The 22,367-nt window shown below is 37.5% G+C and overlaps 1 protein-coding gene across 1 annotated transcript; it reads right to left on the bottom strand.

The window, feature by feature from the left end:
• Positions 1–2,345: 2,345 nt before the first annotated feature.
• On the bottom strand, positions 2,346–22,266 carry LOC109041337 (peptide transporter family 1). Its single transcript, XM_019057668.2, has 15 exons — positions 21,321–22,266; positions 20,757–20,838; positions 19,442–19,583; positions 18,620–18,703; positions 17,351–17,625; positions 16,213–16,295; positions 15,400–15,573; positions 12,995–13,243; positions 12,425–12,682; positions 10,568–10,671; positions 9,875–9,991; positions 8,248–8,347; positions 7,160–7,288; positions 6,442–6,549; positions 2,346–3,400 (listed from the first exon to the last, which is right to left on the bottom strand). The coding sequence occupies exons 1-15, from the start codon at positions 21,354–21,356 to the stop codon at positions 3,227–3,229; spliced, it is 2,115 nt and encodes a 704-aa protein (XP_018913213.2). The 5' UTR covers positions 21,357–22,266; the 3' UTR covers positions 2,346–3,226.
• Positions 22,267–22,367: the final 101 nt, after the last annotated feature.

The raw sequence follows: 22,367 nt of genomic DNA, 5'->3' as shown, positions 1-22,367 counted from the left end.
GGTTGACAAGGAGCTTAAAAGAAAAACTCTGTGCTCTGGAAGAGGGAAAGTTGAAAAGCATGATGTCATAAATACTCACAGGAAATTGAACTCTTTCCACGCGATATTGTAGAAGATTTGAAGGATGAGAGCGTATATGGATAAGAGAATTCAGAGGCTGATGTGTTGCGTTGAAATTGACAGCTGTGGACAATCAATCCATGGTCTCCGCAAATTTTTGAATATCAAATCAGCGGAGAACCATGATTTTTGAATGAGACAGCCATTAGCTACCTATGCAAACTGACAAGGTAAATTGCTTTCTGAAAAGGCAGCTAAGAATTGGCGATCTTGGTAATTTCTTGAATATGACGCTTGATGAGAATAGCATTCAAACCATGTCCCTTTGCTGCGACGAGATAGGATTAGCGAATATGACTCAGCAAGTACAGATTCTGGGTTCACTTTAATAACTTAGGGCCGGGATCAAACCACGCACATCTTGATTTCAAAGAAGTTTAAGCACTTAACATACCAACCCAAAGAAAAGCATCATGATAACAAAGTCCTTGATTATGCAATCAGTTCGGCGCCTGATGCTGTTAGAGCTTGCTCATCGCATGTTGAGACTAATGTCAATTTTCTGATCAGCTCTGAATCAGCACCACTTAATAACACGTTAATACATGATAACAGATGGCACCATTGGCGAGTTGTGACAAGAACAATACAAGAGCTTTATAGAAACATTACACTCAGCGAGCTCAACAACGCAACGCTTACTAGAATAAGACAGATTTTCATGAGCGATACGAAACACTTTCAATGCAGACAATGATCATGATTTTAGAGGCCACGTTGAAAACTAATAGTAAATCATGTTCAGTATCTGGAAGACGAAGAAGAATATCATCGTCATAGTCACAAATCAGTTTAATACAGTGTCGAGTGCTTAACATTGACTCGATAGAACTTGCGCTTGTGGAAACCAGCTGCCAACTCGGCGAATCACAATCAAGTGAGGGTATCGTTTATAATGCTTGATAAGTTACCTGAGAGAAAGAGATATTCCTTTCCTATAAATCACATGTAGATAGTACAGTAGGAATGAAATAATAAACCATGGGGTTTTATGGCTAGTACCTAGTTGAGATTGAGACGCGGATGTTTGGATGTGGCTACACCATCAACTTTTTCCGAAGAATAGGTAAACCACGCACTTCCGAAAATTTCCACTCAGAATTCATGATGGTATAAAGGTACATGATGATGATGAAAATAAGTAAGAGAAAACAAAGGCTTAGTCAAAGCATAGCAACAGTATAGGTAAAGGGGCTCTAGGTTTGTAGTCTGTATCAGCTGTTTCCTCAAAGACGATTGGGGTCCGGTGGAAGCTTCAAGTGCTTGAACTATGATTATTTAGGACTAAATCACATTTAGCAACATATGAACTACAGAGAAAAAGAATTAATAACTTTAAAACGATTACAATTCACACGTTTTTTGACAATAATTGACACTTGACACTGAACACCTGTGATAACAATAACAAAACCACGAATGGCCGCCGTGCCGTAATGGCATGCGAACTCTAGCGTCAGAAATAACTTACGACCCGGGAACTTATGAAAGAAGCCGCTAAACTTTAATATATTCCGAATAAATTCCCAAATTGTTCTTTTATTGACACTGAATGAGTTTATTCAAGTGTTTTTGTTTTGGTTTGATAAAAAAAGCGCGCTAACAATGAGAATCGGCAGCTATAACCAGGCCAGGAGTTCTAGAAAACGAAGGAAGTCCGGTAGCGTTTTATAATCTTTAAAACGTCATATCTCCGTTAATAATAAGTTTTGAAACATCAGACACCAAAAGATTGTGACCTTTGAATCTTGAAGAATCATCATGCCAAATTTCAACATGATCCTTCGAGTAGTTTTTTTGCTACGGGGTGATAAAAGTTAAAAAGCAGCGAAAATCGGCAATTAACGAAGGAAGTCCGGTGGCGTTTTATAATCTTTAAAACGTCATATCTCCGTTAATAATAAGTTTTGAAACATCAGACACCAAAAGGTATGGCCTTTGAATCGTGAGGAATCATCATGCCAAATTTAAACATGATCCTTTGAGTAGTTTTTTTGCTACGGGGTGATAAAAGTTAAAAAGCAGCGAAAATCGGCAATTCCTAATATTTTCTGTAATGTATACCGTCGACCGACGGTTATCGGGTTATCGCCCCGCGTGTGTGTGGTTGCTGCAGAGTCGTTTGAAGGCGTTTTCCGGTCTTACTCTGGGAGGTTTTATTTGGTTGTTCTCCTTATATTTATATTTTTAGCTTGGCGGGGAGATCTACCGATCTCCGTGATCTCGCTAAGACCAGTTCGCCTTCAATATTTCGCTAGGCAATGTGAGCGGCTTGGGAGCAGTAAAAACTGCTTCAAGCAGTTTTGCCATGTTTGTTCATTGGTACCACGCATAACATTAACAACCCGCAAAAAAAGCGGGCGAGTTTCATCCGGTTTTTACGATGTTCAGCACTCATTCTGATAAAGTTTCCGTTGATGATTAGTCTATAGATAATTCAAGAGGCCGGGAATAAAAGCGGCATCGCACTAAAATTAAGATGCAATTTTCTCAGCATTGCCAATTGCTTGTCTTTCTAATACATGCACCTAACCCATCTTATTGATTATTGTTTGAGCTCGGCATTTGTTGAACAAATGATGTACCTAATAATATTGCAATTTAATGGTAAAATAATGCAATTTGATCGCATTAAATCATAATTTAATCGCAATATTTTCATTTGCTTTGTTCTACTCGGGTCAGGGGTCTAGGGTCCATCCCTTTGACCTCACTCTTTCGCTTGACTATGACTGTCTTTTTACAATATGTTAAATGAAAACCCGGGGGATAGCATACTCTGACAAGATTTGAGGATGGAGGCTTTGGTGAGGTTTGAGGGTGGACAGCCTCTTCGACTTCGAATTCGGGGAGAGGGGAGGGACCTTGTAAAGTTGGGGGGGGGGGGGCGTCCAGTAAATTTGAAGAGGGGGTTTTACACAACTTGGAGGCAGGAGCTTCTGTCAACCGAAGTTTCGGTCAAAGAAACCGAATTTTGGACAGAGATAGGCAACCGTTCGGTTTCTGTGACAGATAAATTTGATTACTTGAACTTATAATACTGAAAGATTGGTATTTTCAGGCCCAAGAATTGATAAGCAATATAGTTAAGGGGACTTTTGGAAGCTCAAGCCACTGTTTCATCGCAAGTGACAGCCTTCATGTCAGATTCTAACTCCTTTTTGGACATCTCGTCGTTTTTGATTGGCCTGAAGTTCCTATATTTGTACCGCACCGACAATAATATGAGCAGTATAACGTCCAGAAGCATGAGGCCAGCATAAAATAAGAATTCGAGGGACTGAAACAAAAAACAAGTCTCTTTATCATTGCATTGCATGCGAAGTCTTAAAACTTTGGTTAATACGCTTATTTCGATGGTGAAACTCCCAAACCAGGTTTCTCGGTTTGCAATGTTGCAGACATTTTATATTACTTATCTTTTAAATGAAAGACTACCTACTCAAAGTAAAATCTTTATAACTTCCGTGATTTTCCTTCTTTGTGCGAGAAAATGTATGTAAATTTCAAAAAATGATGTTCATTGGTTTCTCCCCATAAAAATAAAATAAGAGTGGAAATTTTGAAACACTACAAACGAGACACGTGGTTTAGAAGTTTTATCGTCGGCATGTGACTGTGTATAAGGAAGAAGGGTCCGCTCAGTTCACGAAAACTGAAAACTGAGATGTTTATACCGAGGCATATAGGAGTTATCTACAGACATTTTGGAACACAAAACGCTAAAAAAATTCCAAGGAAAAACACCGTATGAACCTTCAGGCGTGGCCGAATTTCCTTTGATAAAATACGAATAATCAGGGAAATCTGTGAATATTCTTCCTCCAATTTTCCACAGAATTTCATTCGCTATGAGATCTAAAAATTAGAACGGTATCTGAAAATTAGAACGGTTAATATTCATTACTCTCCTTAAAAATACTTATTTTACTGGAGGAGATTTGGCAACTCTCGAATTTGTATACGGCGCTTATCCTCAGTGCGGTAGAATCAACCGCCCTTTTTGATTGATACTTGAAATTAATTTTAACATTCTGACTTATTTTTTGTGGAACTTTCAATAAGGACAACAGGTTATAGGACGTTTCGTCAACGATTTTTTGTCCGCGCACCTGTTTTTCCAGTGGTTTACGTCCACGCGTTTTTTCGGCACGGAAGTTTTGGTCCACGTGCCAGTTGAGACCCAAAGTTAATTGGCCCACATGTAAATACAAACGACAATTGCTCACGACGTTTTTGGATGAAAATGTATAATGTCTTGGAGGAATGAGGGTTTGCTTGTTTTTTTGTTTTGTCTGTTTGGTCCAACGGAGAATAATATATAGTTGAGAGTTTTGGTAAAAATGGAGGAACGTCAATTCCATGAGACAAAATTCACTAAAACTCTCTACACCTCTTTGGTGTAACAGGACTTAATTATCTTTCATGAAATTCCCACTTTGTTATACCTGAATCGGATAAATATTTGCCTCAGCTGAAGGCTCTTAGATTTTTCCTGTTTACGATAAGTATCTTGATTTATTTTGCGAGGAAAGATCTGTACTTTTAAAGGATGCCTGTCATTCATCATACGTTCAATTTCGTATAATACTGTGCAACACCTCTGTTGTGAAATAGTTGCTTCAGGCGCCGCCGCACGGCGGGCGGGCGGCTAGCGCGAAACGCGCATTGGCGCCTACAAACCTAAGTGGATACTTCAAGCGTTGTGCAATGCGTGAAGTATCCACTTAGGTTTGTAGGCGCTAGTGAGCCTCTCGCGCTGGCAGCACGCCGCTCCGCTCTGTTAGGCTTTAGTATTTATACTCGCATGGTCAGCGTTTTTTAACTCATGATTTTGAAATGTTTGCACACTCTGCATTGATTATTCTCATTTAAATTGATGGGGAAAAATATGTATGGGTGATTTCACGATAACAGGAATAGTTAAAATGTGAAATACCTGAGAAATAAAAGTGCACCAATTTTAACAGGATTTCATTACCTCATTCTAAAGGTATTAAACTTCCTTTTTCCAGCTTTGGCACGCTCTATTTTGATTCAGTGCAAAGTTAAAGTGATTGATAAACAAGCCATTGAATCAGGTATCAGCGCTTTCCGCGGGACTGCTGGAGGTCCACGCAAACATGGCGGCCCTGCCAAATTGTGTCGGTTACGTAACAGACACAGCGTAACCGACACTCAAAAATGTGAGATTAAAGATGATACAAAAGATGAAACTTGGCAATTCTTGAGTTATGAGGTGGAATTAATGCTGCCTTAAAAGTTTTCTAAACTTTGGAGACTTCGTTTTAGTTTAATACTATTAAATTGAGGTTTTTGCGTAGTGAGGAATTAGTGCTACACACGTAAAAATCACTGGTTTTCATAATAATTTAAGTTTTCATTGTAAAAAAAACTGACTTATCAGTAATGGTTTTGTCAAGAAGACTTCAGCGAACAATTTGATGGCAGTTTTGAAACTCCTGACTCCATCTGGCGAGATAAACACTGCACTTAATACAACTGCAAAAATTTGTTGCCAAATGTGGCGACACCTCTTTCTTATGACTTTTCTCGCTCAATAATAAACATTTCACAATTTATCAAAGGAGAATAATAATATAGTGTGTGTTTTTTAAATATTGGCGGTTTCGTGTCAAATGTAATGATTTCCAAAGCACTTTAATTTTTTATTTTACATTTTGTGCTTTTATTGTGCTGCAGCGAGGTGTACGCGCAACCAAACGCTCAAAATTTGACGTATTTAACTCTAAAAGATCGATGCACAAATGGGTTAAAACTAAAGATTGCGTGCTTCTTGGTTTTTTCCCCTCTTTTATTAATTTTTGCAGTTTCTGTCGGCACAACTGCGGCTCATTGAGATTAATGTCGCTTGGAAAAGGGTTTACAAATATTTGTCACGTTTTAAAAATATAAATGTTTTCAAAATGAAGTAATAATTTCGTAAAGAAAAAATTTTTTAAAAAAAAAGTACCCATACATATATGTATAAGGTATATTGTACGTCAAATATTTTAAGGATGGAAATAAAACCAAATATTTACCAATGACAATTTAAAAAGATGATTCAAAAGGAGAAAGTAATAACATTTCATTTAGAAAACGAGCAACCATAACAACACCTCCTTCTCTCTCAATTTCTCATTTCCATATTATCAATATAATTTTACATACCGACTAAAATTTAACACTTGGACCAAGTCATCGTTGCTTATTACGTGTGGGCGTAAACTACTGGACAAAAAAGGTGCGCGGACAAAAAATCGTTGACAAAATGTCCTGAAACCAGATATTTGTATAGTTTCAATCCTTTAAATTTACCTGTCTATGGAACAGTCCAGCTCGTGTGATCAACACGACTATTACACTGCCAAAAGCCATGCTCAAGGAGAAAAGAGAGGACATTATGCATTTCATTTTCTCTGGAGCCTACAGGACACAATGAAAACGTAAAAAATTATAGGGAACACAAATTTGATAATAATATTGATGATGATAATACACAAGTAATCAGGGATCAACAAAAATAACGGTATGGAATTAAAATCTGCAAGGAAAATGAAGAGGAAATACGTCCGATGAGAGTCTCGCGTACTTATCTTTCAAAAGACATGATCAAGCAGTCTGAAGCCGGACAGTAATTTTTGTTTTGATCTCATTGGTGTATTGAAGAGTGTAAAATTGCGTTTCATTTTTTTTCGAGCATGATGCTTTGTTGATTTCCATACCTTGTTGCTTCGGTATTTCTTATTTTCACAAGTTATCTAACATGAAGGATATCGATGAAGAAGGCAGCCGTATTCAAGGACAAAGAAGTAAGCTTAGGCATCTTCTTAATGAATTGTGCAAGTGCCGTTCTTTGGAAAATTAATTTAATTTTCAAATGAGATCTTCTTTCCATGATGATGTACTGATTAAAGTGCATGGACAGTAAAGAGAGGAAGAAAAAAAGATGGAAAAGAAACGAAGAAGTTGCAATAATTGCATGACACCTACAGTGTCATATTTGAGATAGGTACTGTTCAATTGAAGAACTTACCTCGGTGAAAATAAAGGATAAGTAAGTTATTTGAAACATAAGTTCGGCAAACGCTAAGATGATAGTTTGCGGCAGCATCCACAGCATGTGTAAAGTAGCGGGAGGCGTTATTATGTGAATACTCCCCGTCTGAAAAGAAAAAAAATAGAAATAAAAAAAAAGTAAATATAATTCGGTGATGGTGCATTCAACGAAGGAATTTGGGGAAAAGTAAAGAGATCATTAAAATGATTATAAGAATGACTGTATTTACTCACTAGCTTTGTTGGAGACAATGGGGTGATACAGCAGGGGTGCATGAGTTGCATGACTGATCGCTCATACTTCGCGATGATAGGGATCAATTTTAACAGAAAGAAACTACTTAAATCACATGAAGATCAAAGCGAAAAAAAGGGGTTTTAAGTATTGTTCCTCCCGTAAGATTCAATTTTAGGGATGAAGTTTAAACTCTTATTTTCAAATGCAAAATTTTGTATTTTTTCTCAGCAGGTCCATCGTTGCCAGATAGTGGTGATTTTCAGGACTCGTCTCATTTAAGCTCATGTAAACTATCTATACAGTTTATCGTCCAATTTGGCAACTTTGGCGAATACTTTAAACGATGAATTGGGTACCTACCGCTTTAGTAAAGTCGTAAACTTTTCATCCCTAGGTCAACGATTTTTAGAAACCCTTCAACAACTTTCCTCGGTTTTAAACAGTGGCTTTTTTCAAAAAGTCAAGTAATCTAACTAAGCCAATTATTTTCCAAATGACGCAAGCCTAAGCATAATTTGAAAAAGGATACTGTTTGATTCGACGGTCATCGATCTGTAAAAGTCTTAACTTCAAAAGCTACTTCAGGGCCTTAAAATTTGATATAGCTACACGTTGTTTTCAGTAAGGTGCATTTCATTGCATGAAAAAATGTTGAAATGTTGATGCAAAATGTTTGTATAAATAGGAAGATGCCGAGAAAAAGGAAAACAAAATTGGCGCTCACGTCATTCAAATATAATTCGGTTCCATTTACCCGTAACATTAACATTAACATTAACATTAACATTAATTTTATAAACTTGTGTGAGATGTTGGAAGGAACTTACGATTTTGGAGTCGATCTTTTGAAGCACCAGTGTGTAAACACCTCCACTCTTAATTGGTAAGTCGGATAAAATTATTTCATTTTCGTAGACGACCTCGTAACTGGAAAAGGTACATATCCGTGGTATCTATTAGTTATGCATTGTTAATTTACATCAAAACTTTTAACACATTTGGATAATACAATATTAACCGAGGATATTCCTTAATGATTTTTTGGAATTCTTCCTCTGTAAAAGAAATTCAGCGTCTAATCGTTGAATCCTCGAAATATAGAATTGTGGGATGTAAAATCAGAAGTTGAGGACAGGCTGTTTAACGACGATTGGGGGGGGGGGGGGCACTTAGTAAAATAGATAAATGTAAAAACAAGAAATCTAAAAAAATCCCAAAATAAACACTGAATAATGTTATTATTTCTTCTTTACCATGGACAATAATGCTGCCGTGCGAAAAAGAAATGCCATAGAAAAAACTGACTTTTTGAAAACGATGCTAAATCTTAATCACAGTTCGTCTGAATACGATAAGTCACTTAGTCTAAGGCATTTCTCGTTGTCCTCTACTAAATCTATCGAAATTTCACTGTAGGGGATCGATTCTTTCCGCAAACAAATGTCCTACTTTTCTACTCTGCGCTGAAGTCTCCAAAGGCAATGATTCCTCACAATGCATTCAAGAGGGGTCGTTCAAGTATTACATAGGCTACTGAAGGAGGGGTGGGGTCTGAGGTTGCCTTACGCGGTCTTACGAGCCGGAGGGGTTTCTCCAGTCTTATCTAAGTCTCCCTTTTTTTTAAAAAAAACAAACAATATTTTCCATTAAAAATTATTTTTTTTAGCTCCTGTGCAGACTCTTTCCGCCATTTTTGGAAAAATTGGAGGGGGTCAAGTCAGTCTTACGAAATTCAAAACGAAGGGGGCGAAAGGTTGTCTTGAAGTGCTTTACAAGGGGAGAGTGAGAGGGGAAGAGGGTGCGTAAAAAAGTCGGCCAAAATGCTTGGCGTAATACATGGCGGACCTTACGTATGGGTTTTAACTTTAGTTCCTCCTTAAATTTTCTTTTTGTCTATCAATTTCAATAATCAATGCTAGAGTACCTATATTGAGAGAGTATGACCACTGGGTCCCATGGAGGGGCTTAGGACCCAAAAATGGCGGTGCTTTGTTTTGGTTTTTGATGATGCATGGGAGGGGGGTCATTGCCAACTTTTGACGGTTATCACCAACCGCACTTGCTGCCAGCCTTACTACATCTAAGATAATTTTCTCAAAAATTGCACACGATTAGCCTTAAAAATATGTAAAAAAGTCGCAATAGTGCATTAGGGTAAAGTTCTCGTTACGATAAGCAAAGACAACTACATTTTGAATCATTTTGCATTACATTAACTTTATGGCGTCCGCCATTTTTGGGTCCTAAGGGCTCCATTCAGCCTAAGATGGCTGAGTCAATCAGAGGTGGTAACTCTAGTGGCCATACTCTCTCAATATAGGTACTCTAATCAATGCATTCCTTCCGCCTCTCCCTTCTCTTTTAATTTTCAGCCGTTCTGTAACTGCAGTGACAGAAAAGCATCTGTGGAAGAATCCTGGATGGATTCGGAGGAATACTCGTATGCATACTAACCTGGCAGAGTCCACCTCAATCATGGATGTTACTGGGTCAGACAATGAAAGTTTTAAAACGAATTCTCCACCGTACTGGTTCTTCAATACGAGATTTCCTTCCAAATTATGAATTACTCTGTGACGAAAAAAAAGCATAAGTAGAGGTAAGACATTAGGAGGACGAAAAAATTGACTAGGTCCCAGATTTTGCCCCTTACTCTTTTAAAGAAGTTTTCAACAAAAAATGGAACACTGGTATAAACAGTCGCCTGGATCTAGAGTCCAGATTCTTAATAAATTTGACAAGAAAAAAAAATCTTGATTCAATCGGATTGTTGCTCGAATCGATAGCTAAGCCTTTTGATTTAGGCGGATTTCCTTTTGATTCAAGCAAAGAATCCGATTAGGTAAAGAGGGTTTCTTCATGTTAAATTTTTTTATAGCCCGGACTCTACGTCCAAGAAACTTTTTTTTTAAAGACCCTTTAGCAACTATCCCCATGCTAATCTTGTCACCTCTGAATACAATTGATCTGCGTTTAACACTAATAATTATGAATATCTCGTCTCCGACAGGATTTTAATCAATTGACAGTTTTCAGCAAACAATATATTTGTATTATTTGTACTCCATAAACATTTTCTCTTTATTTTTTTTATTTTTTTTTTCATTTTTTAAAAATATTGTTGGATGTTTTGATAGAATAGATTACCTGAGAACAGGCACATTGCTTTGTGATTTTGAAACATCATCGTATCCCGGGATCCTTTGAATATCGGCAGTGGCATTTAAAACAGTCAAAATGTATGAAACGCTCTGAAACAAAACTGACGATGACGCTGCGACATAGTTGCATTGATGAAATTATAATGCTGCAGTGCCTATCTGATTGATATGAACACTGAACAGTGTAGGTCAATATTATAATTGAGTCGACTGGTGCAAAATTGGTTATACTAAATTTTCCTAACTTTGAGATACTGTATGAATCTGCACAGGCCTAGGATTAAACTGAATAAAAAGAGTTCACAGAGTAATTGAAAAAAGAAAACGGATATTAGCAGTAATCGCAGTTGAGTTGTTGAAATTTCTGAGTTATAAAACTGCTCAACCCATGAAAGAAGTAATTCATAAATAGTTATGAAAATTCCAGAATATTATCATTCTACGAAAGTTAAACAGACGAAACCTTTCACATTTGCGACCTTTTAAAAGTTTCACGAAAATATTAACTAAAATAAATGCATCATTAGTTTTTTCGCATGATATTTGTGTGATAGGTTATGAAGCCTCCCAAACACTGATTTATAGGCACAATTTTTATTTTAAATTACAACAAAATATCAATTTATTGTCAGACACATGAATGAGAGCTCAAACAAAGAAACGAATTTTAAAAGATTCTTCAATGTTTGAATGAAGATTCGTCATATTCGCATGATTTGCAGAGATGAGGCACGGTTTTTCTTCTTAAACAATTTTGCAAGCAAATTTTTTCAGCATATTCGGGCAGGGGTGTAACCTCAAAGAGTCTTAAAAACCAAAAATTACAAATTTGCAAAATTATTGAAATCAGCGACTTCCACACGAGTCTATAAATAAATTAGACAATACGATTTTTTAAAAATATTCACTTCGTAATTATTTACTGCCAAAAGATGAGCATCCACAGGGTAAAAGCAATGAATTTCTATAAAGCAAGTCGGAATATCCCCTTGCTCACCGAAGATTCACGGCGCGCTGGGTCATTGAATCGCTCAGAAAGTCAAAGTGCCTTCATTTTAGTGTGCATGCAACAATAGTAGTTCCTGAGCACGAATAGTTGCTCCGGGTGTTCTAATGACTTTGACACTCGCCCATGACGCCAATTTTGATTACATAATTTCTTTCTTTCGTAAATAGAATGCTAGTGATTAGTTTGCTTCTTTTTGTCTTGTTTTCATTGTCGATGTTATTTGTCTTCCGTATTTTGCGAGGACCACAAATCAGCAATTTTTAAAAGCAACTTTTGATGGAGCGAAAAAGATATCTTATTATTTGCAAAACGCAACTTATTACTTCGTGAAAAAAATAGAATGTTGATGAGATGCTAAACTGTTAACAAAGATATCATCATTTCGTTTTTGCTTTTAAAAAAAATTATTAATGAAAATATACACACAATAGTGTTGTGCATTGCCATGATTTCTAACAGTGCATATGACCATCTGCCTTTTCGGTATCTCAGCAATTTTTCTTACTAAACTTATTGCGATTTTGCAATGGCATTTTGCTGTCATTCTTTACATTACAATATGAAATCATAAGAGTATCGCGTAACGCATTCATAATAACGCCTAAGGAGCGAAGCACTTTGGGGGTATGTATCGCGCAGCTGTTAGGAGGCGTAGCTCCTTAGTTTAAACGAAATTCAATGTCTCTATTTTATCGATCAATGGCATTTCTTCGCAGATGAGCACTAAATTAAAGGACGGCCTTCTGAGTATGTTTAATAAATTGTTCATTACCTGATCAAAAGTGCAAAATTACCTGCCTAGATGCTCAGAATGGATGCTGTTTTGACACTTGCCTTTTCTTCGAAGATAGACAGCTCTTGCATCCAGTTTTTTGCCACAATAATGTTCCTACAGGCAAAATCTTCGTTTAAAGCTAATTTTGTGTTCAATTTCCGCGTGTTCTGCACATGCAAGTCAGTCCACTGAAGATCCCCGTGTGCAGGAATAACATGGTTGTTTTTGTCGGGAAAATTTATATCAACTGGACACGGCAGGCCGTTGAAAATCCTCAATTGTCCCTGACCGGGCGAGGGCAACTGGGCATAGCACGGCTGAAAATGGAGGAACCAAAAAAAGTTTCAATTTTAGATCGCACCATGGCGGTAAACGCAAAACCGCTGGAATTTGGCCCTACCTTCTCCGAAGAGGTAGCGTAGGACCGCATCATAGCGGTACTGCGTTGCCCCTCTGGATTTTCATGTGAGCACCCATCCAGAGCTACTCGAGATTCAAGAGAACATTTAAGATTTATGGATGATATGTACATGGTACATGTAACATTACTGATTAGACGTCATGTAAGAAAAAGCGAAGTCTGATTTCGCCATCGGACGTTATGCTGATGGTGTTGATTTCCCACTCACCTCTTGCTTATATTCAACGTAGGCTGCTAAAACAAACGACGATGCACATAATAATGCACCAATAGTGATATACTGCAAAGGTCTTTTGATGCCAACTTTTGCCAATGCCGGATATATAACGAGCTCTAGCAGGGGTATGAACAACATGCAACATATCGGGTTGAACGAATTCATTTGGTCTGCTTGAATAGTGAACCAGTTTGGTACGACGCCATCCATTTTAGACGCCTGATAAACCCAGCTAGAAATCTGTTACATTGGGAAAAAAGCGAATGCTAATGAATAGTTCAAATATAGTTGCAATCAATATTAACTCCCTGGTAAAAATTGGCGATAGGAGCTGCGTTTCAAAATACCATAGGAGTTCTTATAGCCGATTAAAGAAGGCTATTGAAAATCATATAGCTGGCTGTAGAAAGCGGAGCAAATCATATAGCCGGGCTATTTGAAGCTATAAAAAAGTATACAGTCGAGCTACAGTTCCTATCGCCGGGCTTTACACTTTATCGCCATTGGCTATAAAGGGCCAAATTGTGTAGAAATTCGTGTGCTTTGGAAATCATTAAGTTTGATACGGAACTACCTTAATATTTACAAAACACACATTATATTTTCCTTTAAAACATATTTTTTTTCATCAATTAATATGAGATGGTCCATACAGAGTGTGCAAACATTTCAAAATCATGAGTTGAAAAACGCTGACTCCGCGAGATTAAATATTAGAGCCTAACACAAAGCGGAGCGGCGACGCATTGGCGCCTACAAACCTAACAGGGATACTTCACGCATTGCGCAATGCGTGAAGTATCCCTGTTAGGTTTGTAGGCGCCAGTGCGCGTTTCGCGCTCTCTGCCCGCCCGCCTCGCCACAGCGTGCCACGGCGTCTGAACAACTATTTCACACCACAGGTATTGCACAGTATCATAAGAAATTGAAAGCGCTCCAACATATTAAGAATGACAGGCATCCTTCAAAAGTACGGAGCTTTCCTCGCAAAATAAATCAAGATACTACGGCACAAAAAGAGAGCGGTAGTCCAAAAACTAACTAAGTCCTAGTATCCGTATTTAGTAACGTTTAGCATAAACTTTATCGTCTGGCTGTTGCTTAATCGCCATCGGCTATAAAAGGCTATAAGAAATTGTACAGCCGGCTATAGAAGCTATTGGAAATCTTACAGCCGGCTTTAGGTCTATAGTATTTTGGAACACACATCTTACTGCCAGTTTTTACCAGGGCTGTAAGGAAATAAATGATACAGGGGAGTAACATCTTGCACCAGCTATATACTTGTTCTCTTTAATGGCATGAGCTATTTCATTTTTAGAAAAGCCCACTTAATTAGACGGGGCTTTTTGCATTGTGTATTGTAATACGTAATGGACCACTAGACAAGGTGCACATTTAATCATTCTGGTACGTGCTTTCCTAAACCAGAGTTTCACGAAACACGATTTGCGCGACAAAAATTACTGAATTCAATTCATAACTAAGGTATTAACGTTTTAGTTAACAAGAGCTAAGGGTATTTCGATTTCCCCGCTGACAGGAAAAACGATAGTCTACTTAAATCAAATCGTATACAAAGAAGGTTTTGGCATACTTTTTCAATCTCGCATTGCTCCCATCCGATCCTGAGTTGTTTCAAGTGTTACAAACGTGCAGCAGCGGAGCCGAAGCACTGAGATTGAGATTTTCATATTTTCCTACTGCAACGATTGTACCAGTGACGCTTAGTGCGCAAATCGACTCACGAAGACTTTTGTTTCTTCATGAGCGGGACGTTTGAATTTACGCGCCAAGAAACATTGAACGTCTTGGTTAGGAGTTGATTTCAGTAATTCTTGTATCTCGATTCGGAATCCATCCATTCCGATCCATTCTGGAAGTAAGCAGCTCTCTCTCTATTCCGCAAGTAAAATCCTGAGCTTTAATCAATTTAAATTTCCACAAAAAAGGAGGAGAAAAAATGATCAAATCAACTTCGATTGCAATCAAACAGTAAACGTACCAGGATAAAATTCTATTATTTTGAAGAAACAATATTTCTGATAGCTGGAAAATCGCATTATACGCGTGTTCTTAATAAAATAAAATGAAGGAGTAAAATGTTTACCTGAACACGCATATTAATAAAAGATGGAAAAATTGATTATTTATTTTCATGGCTGCATTTCGGCGAGATGCCATCTTCAGCGAGAAAATTTTTTTCACAAAAACAAATTTTCTTTTCTCTGTTTTGTGTTTCGTGAAAAAAATATTCTTGCTGAAGATGGCATCTTGCCGAAAATACATCCAAAAAAATAAACAGTTAATATTTCTATCTTTTGAACCGCCGCGTGTTCTGGTAAACATATTCCTTCATTTTAAAATAGATCTCATCAAAACGTCAAACCACCTACCACTTGGTCATGGAGAGCAAAGAACATAGGCGTCGGTATGTACATGACGAGCACATTTAGAACATCTTTGGCATTGGTCAATAGCTCAGGGTCAAATTTGTCTCCTGCGTACTCGAGCCAATGAGATACATTTTTCCGCGGTTTATTTGATGATATCCTTCGTCTTAGGGCGTACTAATAACGATAAAAAAAAGATCAATGGAAAAATACAAGTCAAGATATTTTTAGTCCGAGGTATAAGTCACATGTCATAGTCATACATTGGTATAAGTTGTATCAAATTAATCGAACGAACTCTCAGACGATTTTTAAAATGCATGACTAATTAGATAAAATAATTATTCTACTCGCTGATAAGATCAAAAAAAATTGATCATTCGTGAGCTAAAAGAGAAAATGGTGTGCTATACTTCCTGAGTGAAAGTCATGCTTTTCGCAAAAAAGTAGCCAAGCGTATTACAATGTTGTCAAGATTGTGCATCCGCTACTTTATCTTCCAAAAAATCCCAATTTAAACTTTGTTGACCTAACTTTGCACTTAAATTATTGGAACAACTAGTTCATGTAAGCTGATAGCTGTTAAGTCCAAACTCATTGCGGGTTGCTGGAAATTACACGGACCGCGCAAATTTCGCGGGATATCAAGGCAGCATTCATCGATGCGTTGCTGACCTCCTTTTTCAGCTCCTATTTTCGGCGTGTGAAATGGGTTTTATACGGGAAACATAACCGAAAAAACCTGCCATTGTTGGCCTGGGACACTCTGTAAGTATTTTATCATTAATAAATTTCAAAAAGAGAAAATAGACTCACAAAAATACATTTCAACATGTTAAGAAGGATGCTTTCCTCGGACTGTGGCACTGTGTAACGACGCCTTCCGCAAACAAGCAAAACTGGAAGCAATATTATGATTTAGACATACACAATACGACTATATACATAAATACAGAAGAATTAATATTTTGTATACTCGATGTATCGATAAATCGGGGGCGAAAGCATCTGCTGCAAGGTTTTATGCTCAAAATTGGATAGGGGCTACAGGAGTCATTCCAGCATTAATAAATGACGCATAAACGTACTCAAGAGCCATACGATCTATAGCCTAGTTTTAATACTAATGAAATTTGACCTGCGATTCTCAAAAGCTCATTTTTTCCACCTACAGATTTGAATGTGTAGAATGTATACACGCTTGTGAGAGATGAATGTGGATAACTTCGAATGATTTTGTGCATTGGCAACTATGCAAAAATATCCAGTTTTTTTTATCACGTCAATCTTATGAAAGTATTGGTTTAAAAAGAATGTTATCGTATTAATGAAATTTCTAAGAGGTGTTCTTGTGTTCCTCCTTTTAATTCGTGATTTGATTGAATTTGTGATGTTAATACTATTCGAGGAGGCATCTGCAGATACCTAGACTCTTTTGTCATATTTGCTCACATTTCCTATAAGCACGCGCTTGTCAAAATTTTACCTCATTCCATCGCTTTGCTGACAAAACGGCGTAACTATATTTAGAGATGACTAGATGAGCCCTGGAGCATTGAGTAGTATGGCCAACAGGATTCATCGCGAGGTGTGGTTACTTTCTAATGTTAAGAAAGAGACGATTTAATGTCAAAATTATGGGGGAGATTGTGGTCAGTTAGTTTATTGGACAACATTTTATTTTATTCTTATCTATGCGATCAGTGCCGCAGTACCCTGATTTGGAGTTGGCAAAAAGTTTAATAATTAATTTTTACAATGGAAGTTTCAAAGTTCAATTCTATTGAACCTTGTTTCAGATCTCATTAAGTTGTAATCAGCATTACAAGTTACAAGTGTAGACGGCACTCAGAGTGTTCTCTCTTCGTCTCTTTGAAGAAGATAGGTTCAATGTATCTATCACACGCCCTTACCCCATTCCTGAGCCTGATCAAAAGAGAGATGAATTTCTTACCAAAGCCTATAGCCATTACAATAGCAGGAATCCCAAAAGCCAAGGGGTAGCAGGATTTCTGACCAAAACACTTGACGTCCCTTCTGATAATGGGACTCGTAATGGCAGCAAAAACAGGGCCCACCTGGCAGCTGAAGTAAAAAATGGAGAAGTAGGTGGCAAGCTGTTTGGCTTGCTGCGGTAACACGAATTGCTCTCCTCCAAACGTGCTTAAAATGGGCCTCAAAAGTCCGGCCCCGATTGCAGTTAGGAACATTCCCAGTAATGAAAACTCCCTGAAGCAACGAGCAAACAAAAATAAATTTCAGCCATTGCCGCAGTTTAAAGGCAACTATAACCACAGGTACGCGATTAGACCGAGTTATTCTGACCTCGTGATGGAAGTTTCACCTCAGCAAAATCTCTCTCTACCTGCAACATTAGCAAGATCATCACAAGAGTCATTTTGGATAGATCTTGATAATGCCGATGTCTAAAATGACACCATCAACGCACGTCATCATATCGCTATGACGTCATATACTACGGTCGTGGTGTTGCGGAGCGGGTGCAATATCGCTGAAACAGCGAATGGATAGAATGTTGGATTCGCCGTAAAATTAACTTCCGGGCAGCTTCTGAAATTAAATTTTTTGATTAAACAAGTGCTTACGAACCCTTTTACGGAGTACTGAGTGGTCGTTGCACTTTTCAGTTTGTTTTCTGGACAAGACAAGACTAAGATGGGACGGAGTTACGTGATTGGTTGGTTGTTGGGTCGTTGTGCTTTCTATTTGCCGTGCCCTGCGACCATTCTTCATAGAGTACATAAGGTCGTAATGTAAGTGGGAGAGCTGGGCGCCACTTTTGAGCATTTTCCAGGTCCCGAATTCCGAAACTCCTGTGAGACGCCGGGTCACTTCTTCGATATAAAATCGATTGTTTTCGATACATGAATACCCGGCTATCCGATGTAAACAAAGAAGATAGGATTTATCACCTATTGCAAATCGCTATTTTAGGTCGAACGTGTATCGAAGAAGTGACGAGGCTCGGCGCACACCAGGCTCCGAACTCGTCGAGCAGAACATGGCGCCAGCTCTCCCATTTTCATTACGATTCTATGTACTGTATGCTAGTCTTGCAAGTTAGTAATCATGTTTACTCAGCAGAGCTGAATTATGCAGCTCGGTTAAATTTAGCTTTTTGGTGATTTTTTTCAATATAAACAGCTGTAATATTATTAGTAAAGTTTTTTGTGAAGCATTATCACACGAGATTGAAATTTACCTGAGGGTGATGAGCCATGGCGTCGATGCAAAAGGTAGTATCGTGTTACCTATTAGGTGTATGAAAGTAGAAGCAATTATTGCTCTGCAAAGAAAAAATATCAGATTGTTAAATCAGGAGGGCACATTAATAAAATAGCACCTACTTTCAGCTGAGGCGATGGGGCGAGTAAAATTTTAAAAATGTCTTTGTTGGCTTTGTTGGGATAACATCAGTATGTTATCTCAGCATAGGCTGCTTCTCCTTTTTCTGCTTAAGAAAGAAAATTAAAAAGTAATTGATTTATTTATATTTTTTTCTCAGGAATAAGCGTTGGCCCAATCAGTTGCACTGTACCAATTAAAACACAACCAATCATTTCAGTGAGTAATCCATTTGCATCGTAAAGATAATGTTATATTGATATGCAATTCATAGTGTACATGATGTAACCCGTTCACTACACGTACCTGACTAATGCACAAAATTCATGTGAAATACATATATACGTATTTGGTTAGTTTTTTTCATACGAGAGGTAACTTAATCGCGCACAATGGTAAAGTTCCTCGCTATTTACGTACAGCCCCATTGCTTGCTTGGTTAGATAGTAGCTTGTAATTAGTCAATAAAAGAATTGCCGGAGCAATTTTACATCAGGGTACCTACATACATCATTTCTACACACCACGGGATAAAATAAACTCTTATCACATTGGCATTTTCGATTTTCGTAATAGATAATTTGGACCTAATTTGTGAAACTCATTTTAGGCACTTTAGTAAAATATAAGCAATCCCGTCCGTATAAGAAGTATGAATACTAAATGAAAAAATACGTACTTGTACATTCCTATGTTGGAATCTGCTAAGGTTCCACCAATAATTGGAAGAGCACTAAGAAGAAAGTAAACCACATGGAGGATCTGTGTCGCGGTTCCCTCCGTATATTTTAAGTTATCTCGCAAATAAAGGGCTGCAATGTCTGAAAGATAAGCCAATAGATTCATAATAAAGATCAATATTAACAACGTCACGCACATGCATATTGCCTCGTAAACCATAGGGATCAGTTTACCTCTGTCTCCCCAAACGGTGCTGTTATGAGGTAGTTCGAGGTATTTTGATTAAAAAATAAGCTGCAACCAAGGGGCATTGAACATACATTCACATTCCATCATCCCTTCATTAACAGAGACGCAGCGTCCGTCGTGGCGTAGAATAGAGCAAGGGAAAGGTCGCGCGTTGATGACGGCGCAGAGATACAACTAATCGTGCTTGATGAACGTCCGTGTTGCTTCTGCAAAAATGAAGGCGCCATGGCGCGAGGCGTGAACTCGCAATGCTCCGCTTTACACCGTCAGTGATGTGTAACTCAGAAAAGTTAAAAAACAAGGTCCCATTTCGCTTTTTCTATCTTTGGCTGTGTTGACACTCGAGTTTTTTCTCTGTTTTCAATTTGATGTCTGCTTCTTTTTTAAGATGTATTTGTTGACCTACATCTACGGGACGCGTGTTTTTTTAAGAAACCTCGGGTCACATTGACCCGGCTAATTGGCATCTGAGGATTAATATTTTAAGAGAAAATCATTTTGAAGGTATGCTTACAAGCTTGTGATACGACAAAAATTTAAGTTGCACAGTTTTGAAAGCACAAATGATTTATAAAGTTATTGTTTTCTTACATTCTTAGAGAATTAAATACTTTTAATTTCAAAGAAGTATTTGTGTGTGTGTTGCGAGCTTTTCTCCAAGAGGTTATAATTTTTTATAAGGGAGATTTGGTGACAGGATGCATTGAGAGGTTGCGATGAAAAATATGAGGCTGTGCACAATATCTTTGTTGTTGACAGTGAAAAGTAATAAATCAGGTTTGTAAGTTCAAATAATAATAGGTGGTTATCTAAATTCCCTGAAGTGGCTAATTTAAGAGGTTTGTTTCGAAGATAAAATTGCGAGAAATCTATCAGAGCTTTTCTGAGGAAACATGTAACTGAGAGGGAACCCGAGATGTGCTTTTTTAGAGCCAAATTGTTTTTTGAAAATAAGACTATAATTAGATCCAATCTGATACGAATATACTAACATTTCAGTTTAAATTGCCAAATGTAAAATGAAAACAGTACAAATTTATGATACCGTGTTCAGATTCACTTACAACAGACGCCGTAGAACGAATAACGCTGACAGAGTGCATGACTATTTATGAAAAATGTTGATTTTGGATATGGAAACGTCTCCTGTGACATAAACAAAATATTTTCAGTTAATCGTGAAATAATAATTGAATATTATCGTTTGAATTACTCTTCATTGTTTGCTCAACAAACCTAGCATGTAACGTCTAATACGTTGATGAAATTTCAGGCAAAACAAGTCACGGTAGTATAAAGTTCAAAATCATTCAGTCCAACAGTAAGTGTAATTTTTCCCTGAGAAAAATTGGAACTCTGGAACACTGGCAGGTTCTAATGAGGTTCACTTTAAATTCACATTATATTTTCAGCTGATTTGAACGTTATATGAACCGCCCATACTAGCTAAGATTTGAAAAAGCTCCAAATTTTGAATCCTAATTAAAATATAAAAGTATTTGCCAGATAATCAAGCTAGAGAAGGTAATCAAGGTTAGCTGCTGAGTGATCTACAATATTAGGCACGAGTATACATAAACTCTCTTGTCACAGAATGTGAAAAATAGGTATGGATTGGCGATGCCTACCTGAGCGGATCTGACCGTATGCTCCTCTGCTGTCATTTCGTCTGAAGATGCTACACACCAGTATTTAACGAGAATTCACAACTGTTGACTAATAAAGACTTCGCAGGATCACCAGAAAATTTTAGTTTCGGCAAATTTTAAATCTCTATGAAAGTTAATTTCGAAGTTGAAAGTAAAGTCTAAAACCTCAAAAAAAAAAAAAATAATAATAATAATCAAAAGGGGTTCGTTTGGACACACTGTAGTTTTCGCATCCTAATTACTACCCTTCAAAGAAGAGACTGATATTTTTTTTGTATTTTTAAAATGATTACTTCTGACGATGTTCTTTCAATTCTTTCTTCATGCACTTAAGTGTCCCTCCAAGATTGATACTAAGACGATTTCTATAAACCCTCTGGTTATTTTAACAAAAAGTCATACTTTTTAGAGACACACCCACCCACATCACAAGTCGAGACACCAGACACCGCACTTAAAATTCACGTGTATGCTCACCGGAAAGCCGCCTCTATCGGTATTGTATACTATCTTCAACAGCGTTGATCACAGCCACATCGAGAGATGAGAAGTACTAAATGCTTTTGCACGATCATTTCGCTACACTTGAACTTTCGCTCCAACTGGTTTACATTTGTTTAGCACTTAAACCTGAGTTCAATTAAATACTTCAAGAAATCGGGAAAAGTAATTTGATCACTTATTGATAGGTATAATGTACGTCGGCAACGGTTAATTAAATTATTAACAGACGAGACGCAATGATTTGTCAAAATTCGAAGAGTCGAAATTTGTTCGAGAAACACGAGTCAACGAATTGCGACATTCAACAATTTTCACTCTTCCTTCACTCCATACGTACCCAATTTGTCTTTTTTGTGGGGGGAATACCAATGCAATGAAAATTATTTTTTACGAGTAAATGATTGCTTGAGCAAGAAGTAGAGTTCCTAGGTGTGTAAGAATCCAACCACAAATCTGATTCTATAATCAGTGGCGTGGCGTGAATTGCGATATATCGATTCTTATGCCATTTAAACCTATGGA

This window comes from Bemisia tabaci, chromosome 1, assembly GCF_918797505.1.
Source record: "Bemisia tabaci chromosome 1, PGI_BMITA_v3".
NCBI classification, from domain to species: Eukaryota; Metazoa; Arthropoda; class Insecta; order Hemiptera; family Aleyrodidae; genus Bemisia; species Bemisia tabaci.
Note: the sequence above shows the minus strand (reverse complement) of the source record. Positions and strands in the feature narration are given on the sequence as shown.

Excerpts from the sequence above, each read along its gene's own strand:
- LOC109041337 (XM_019057668.2), bottom strand. The coding sequence starts at position 21,356 with ATGACAGCAGAGGAGCATACGGTCAGATCCGCTCAG. Across the intron at positions 12,683-12,994 it reads ACGTTGAATATAAGCAAGAG|CCGTGCTATGCCCAGTTGCC; the intron begins GTGAGTGGGAAA and ends CTCCATTTTCAG. Across the intron at positions 10,672-12,424 it reads TGTCTATCTTCGAAGAAAAG|AGCGTTTCATACATTTTGAC; the intron begins GCAAGTGTCAAA and ends GTTTTGTTTCAG.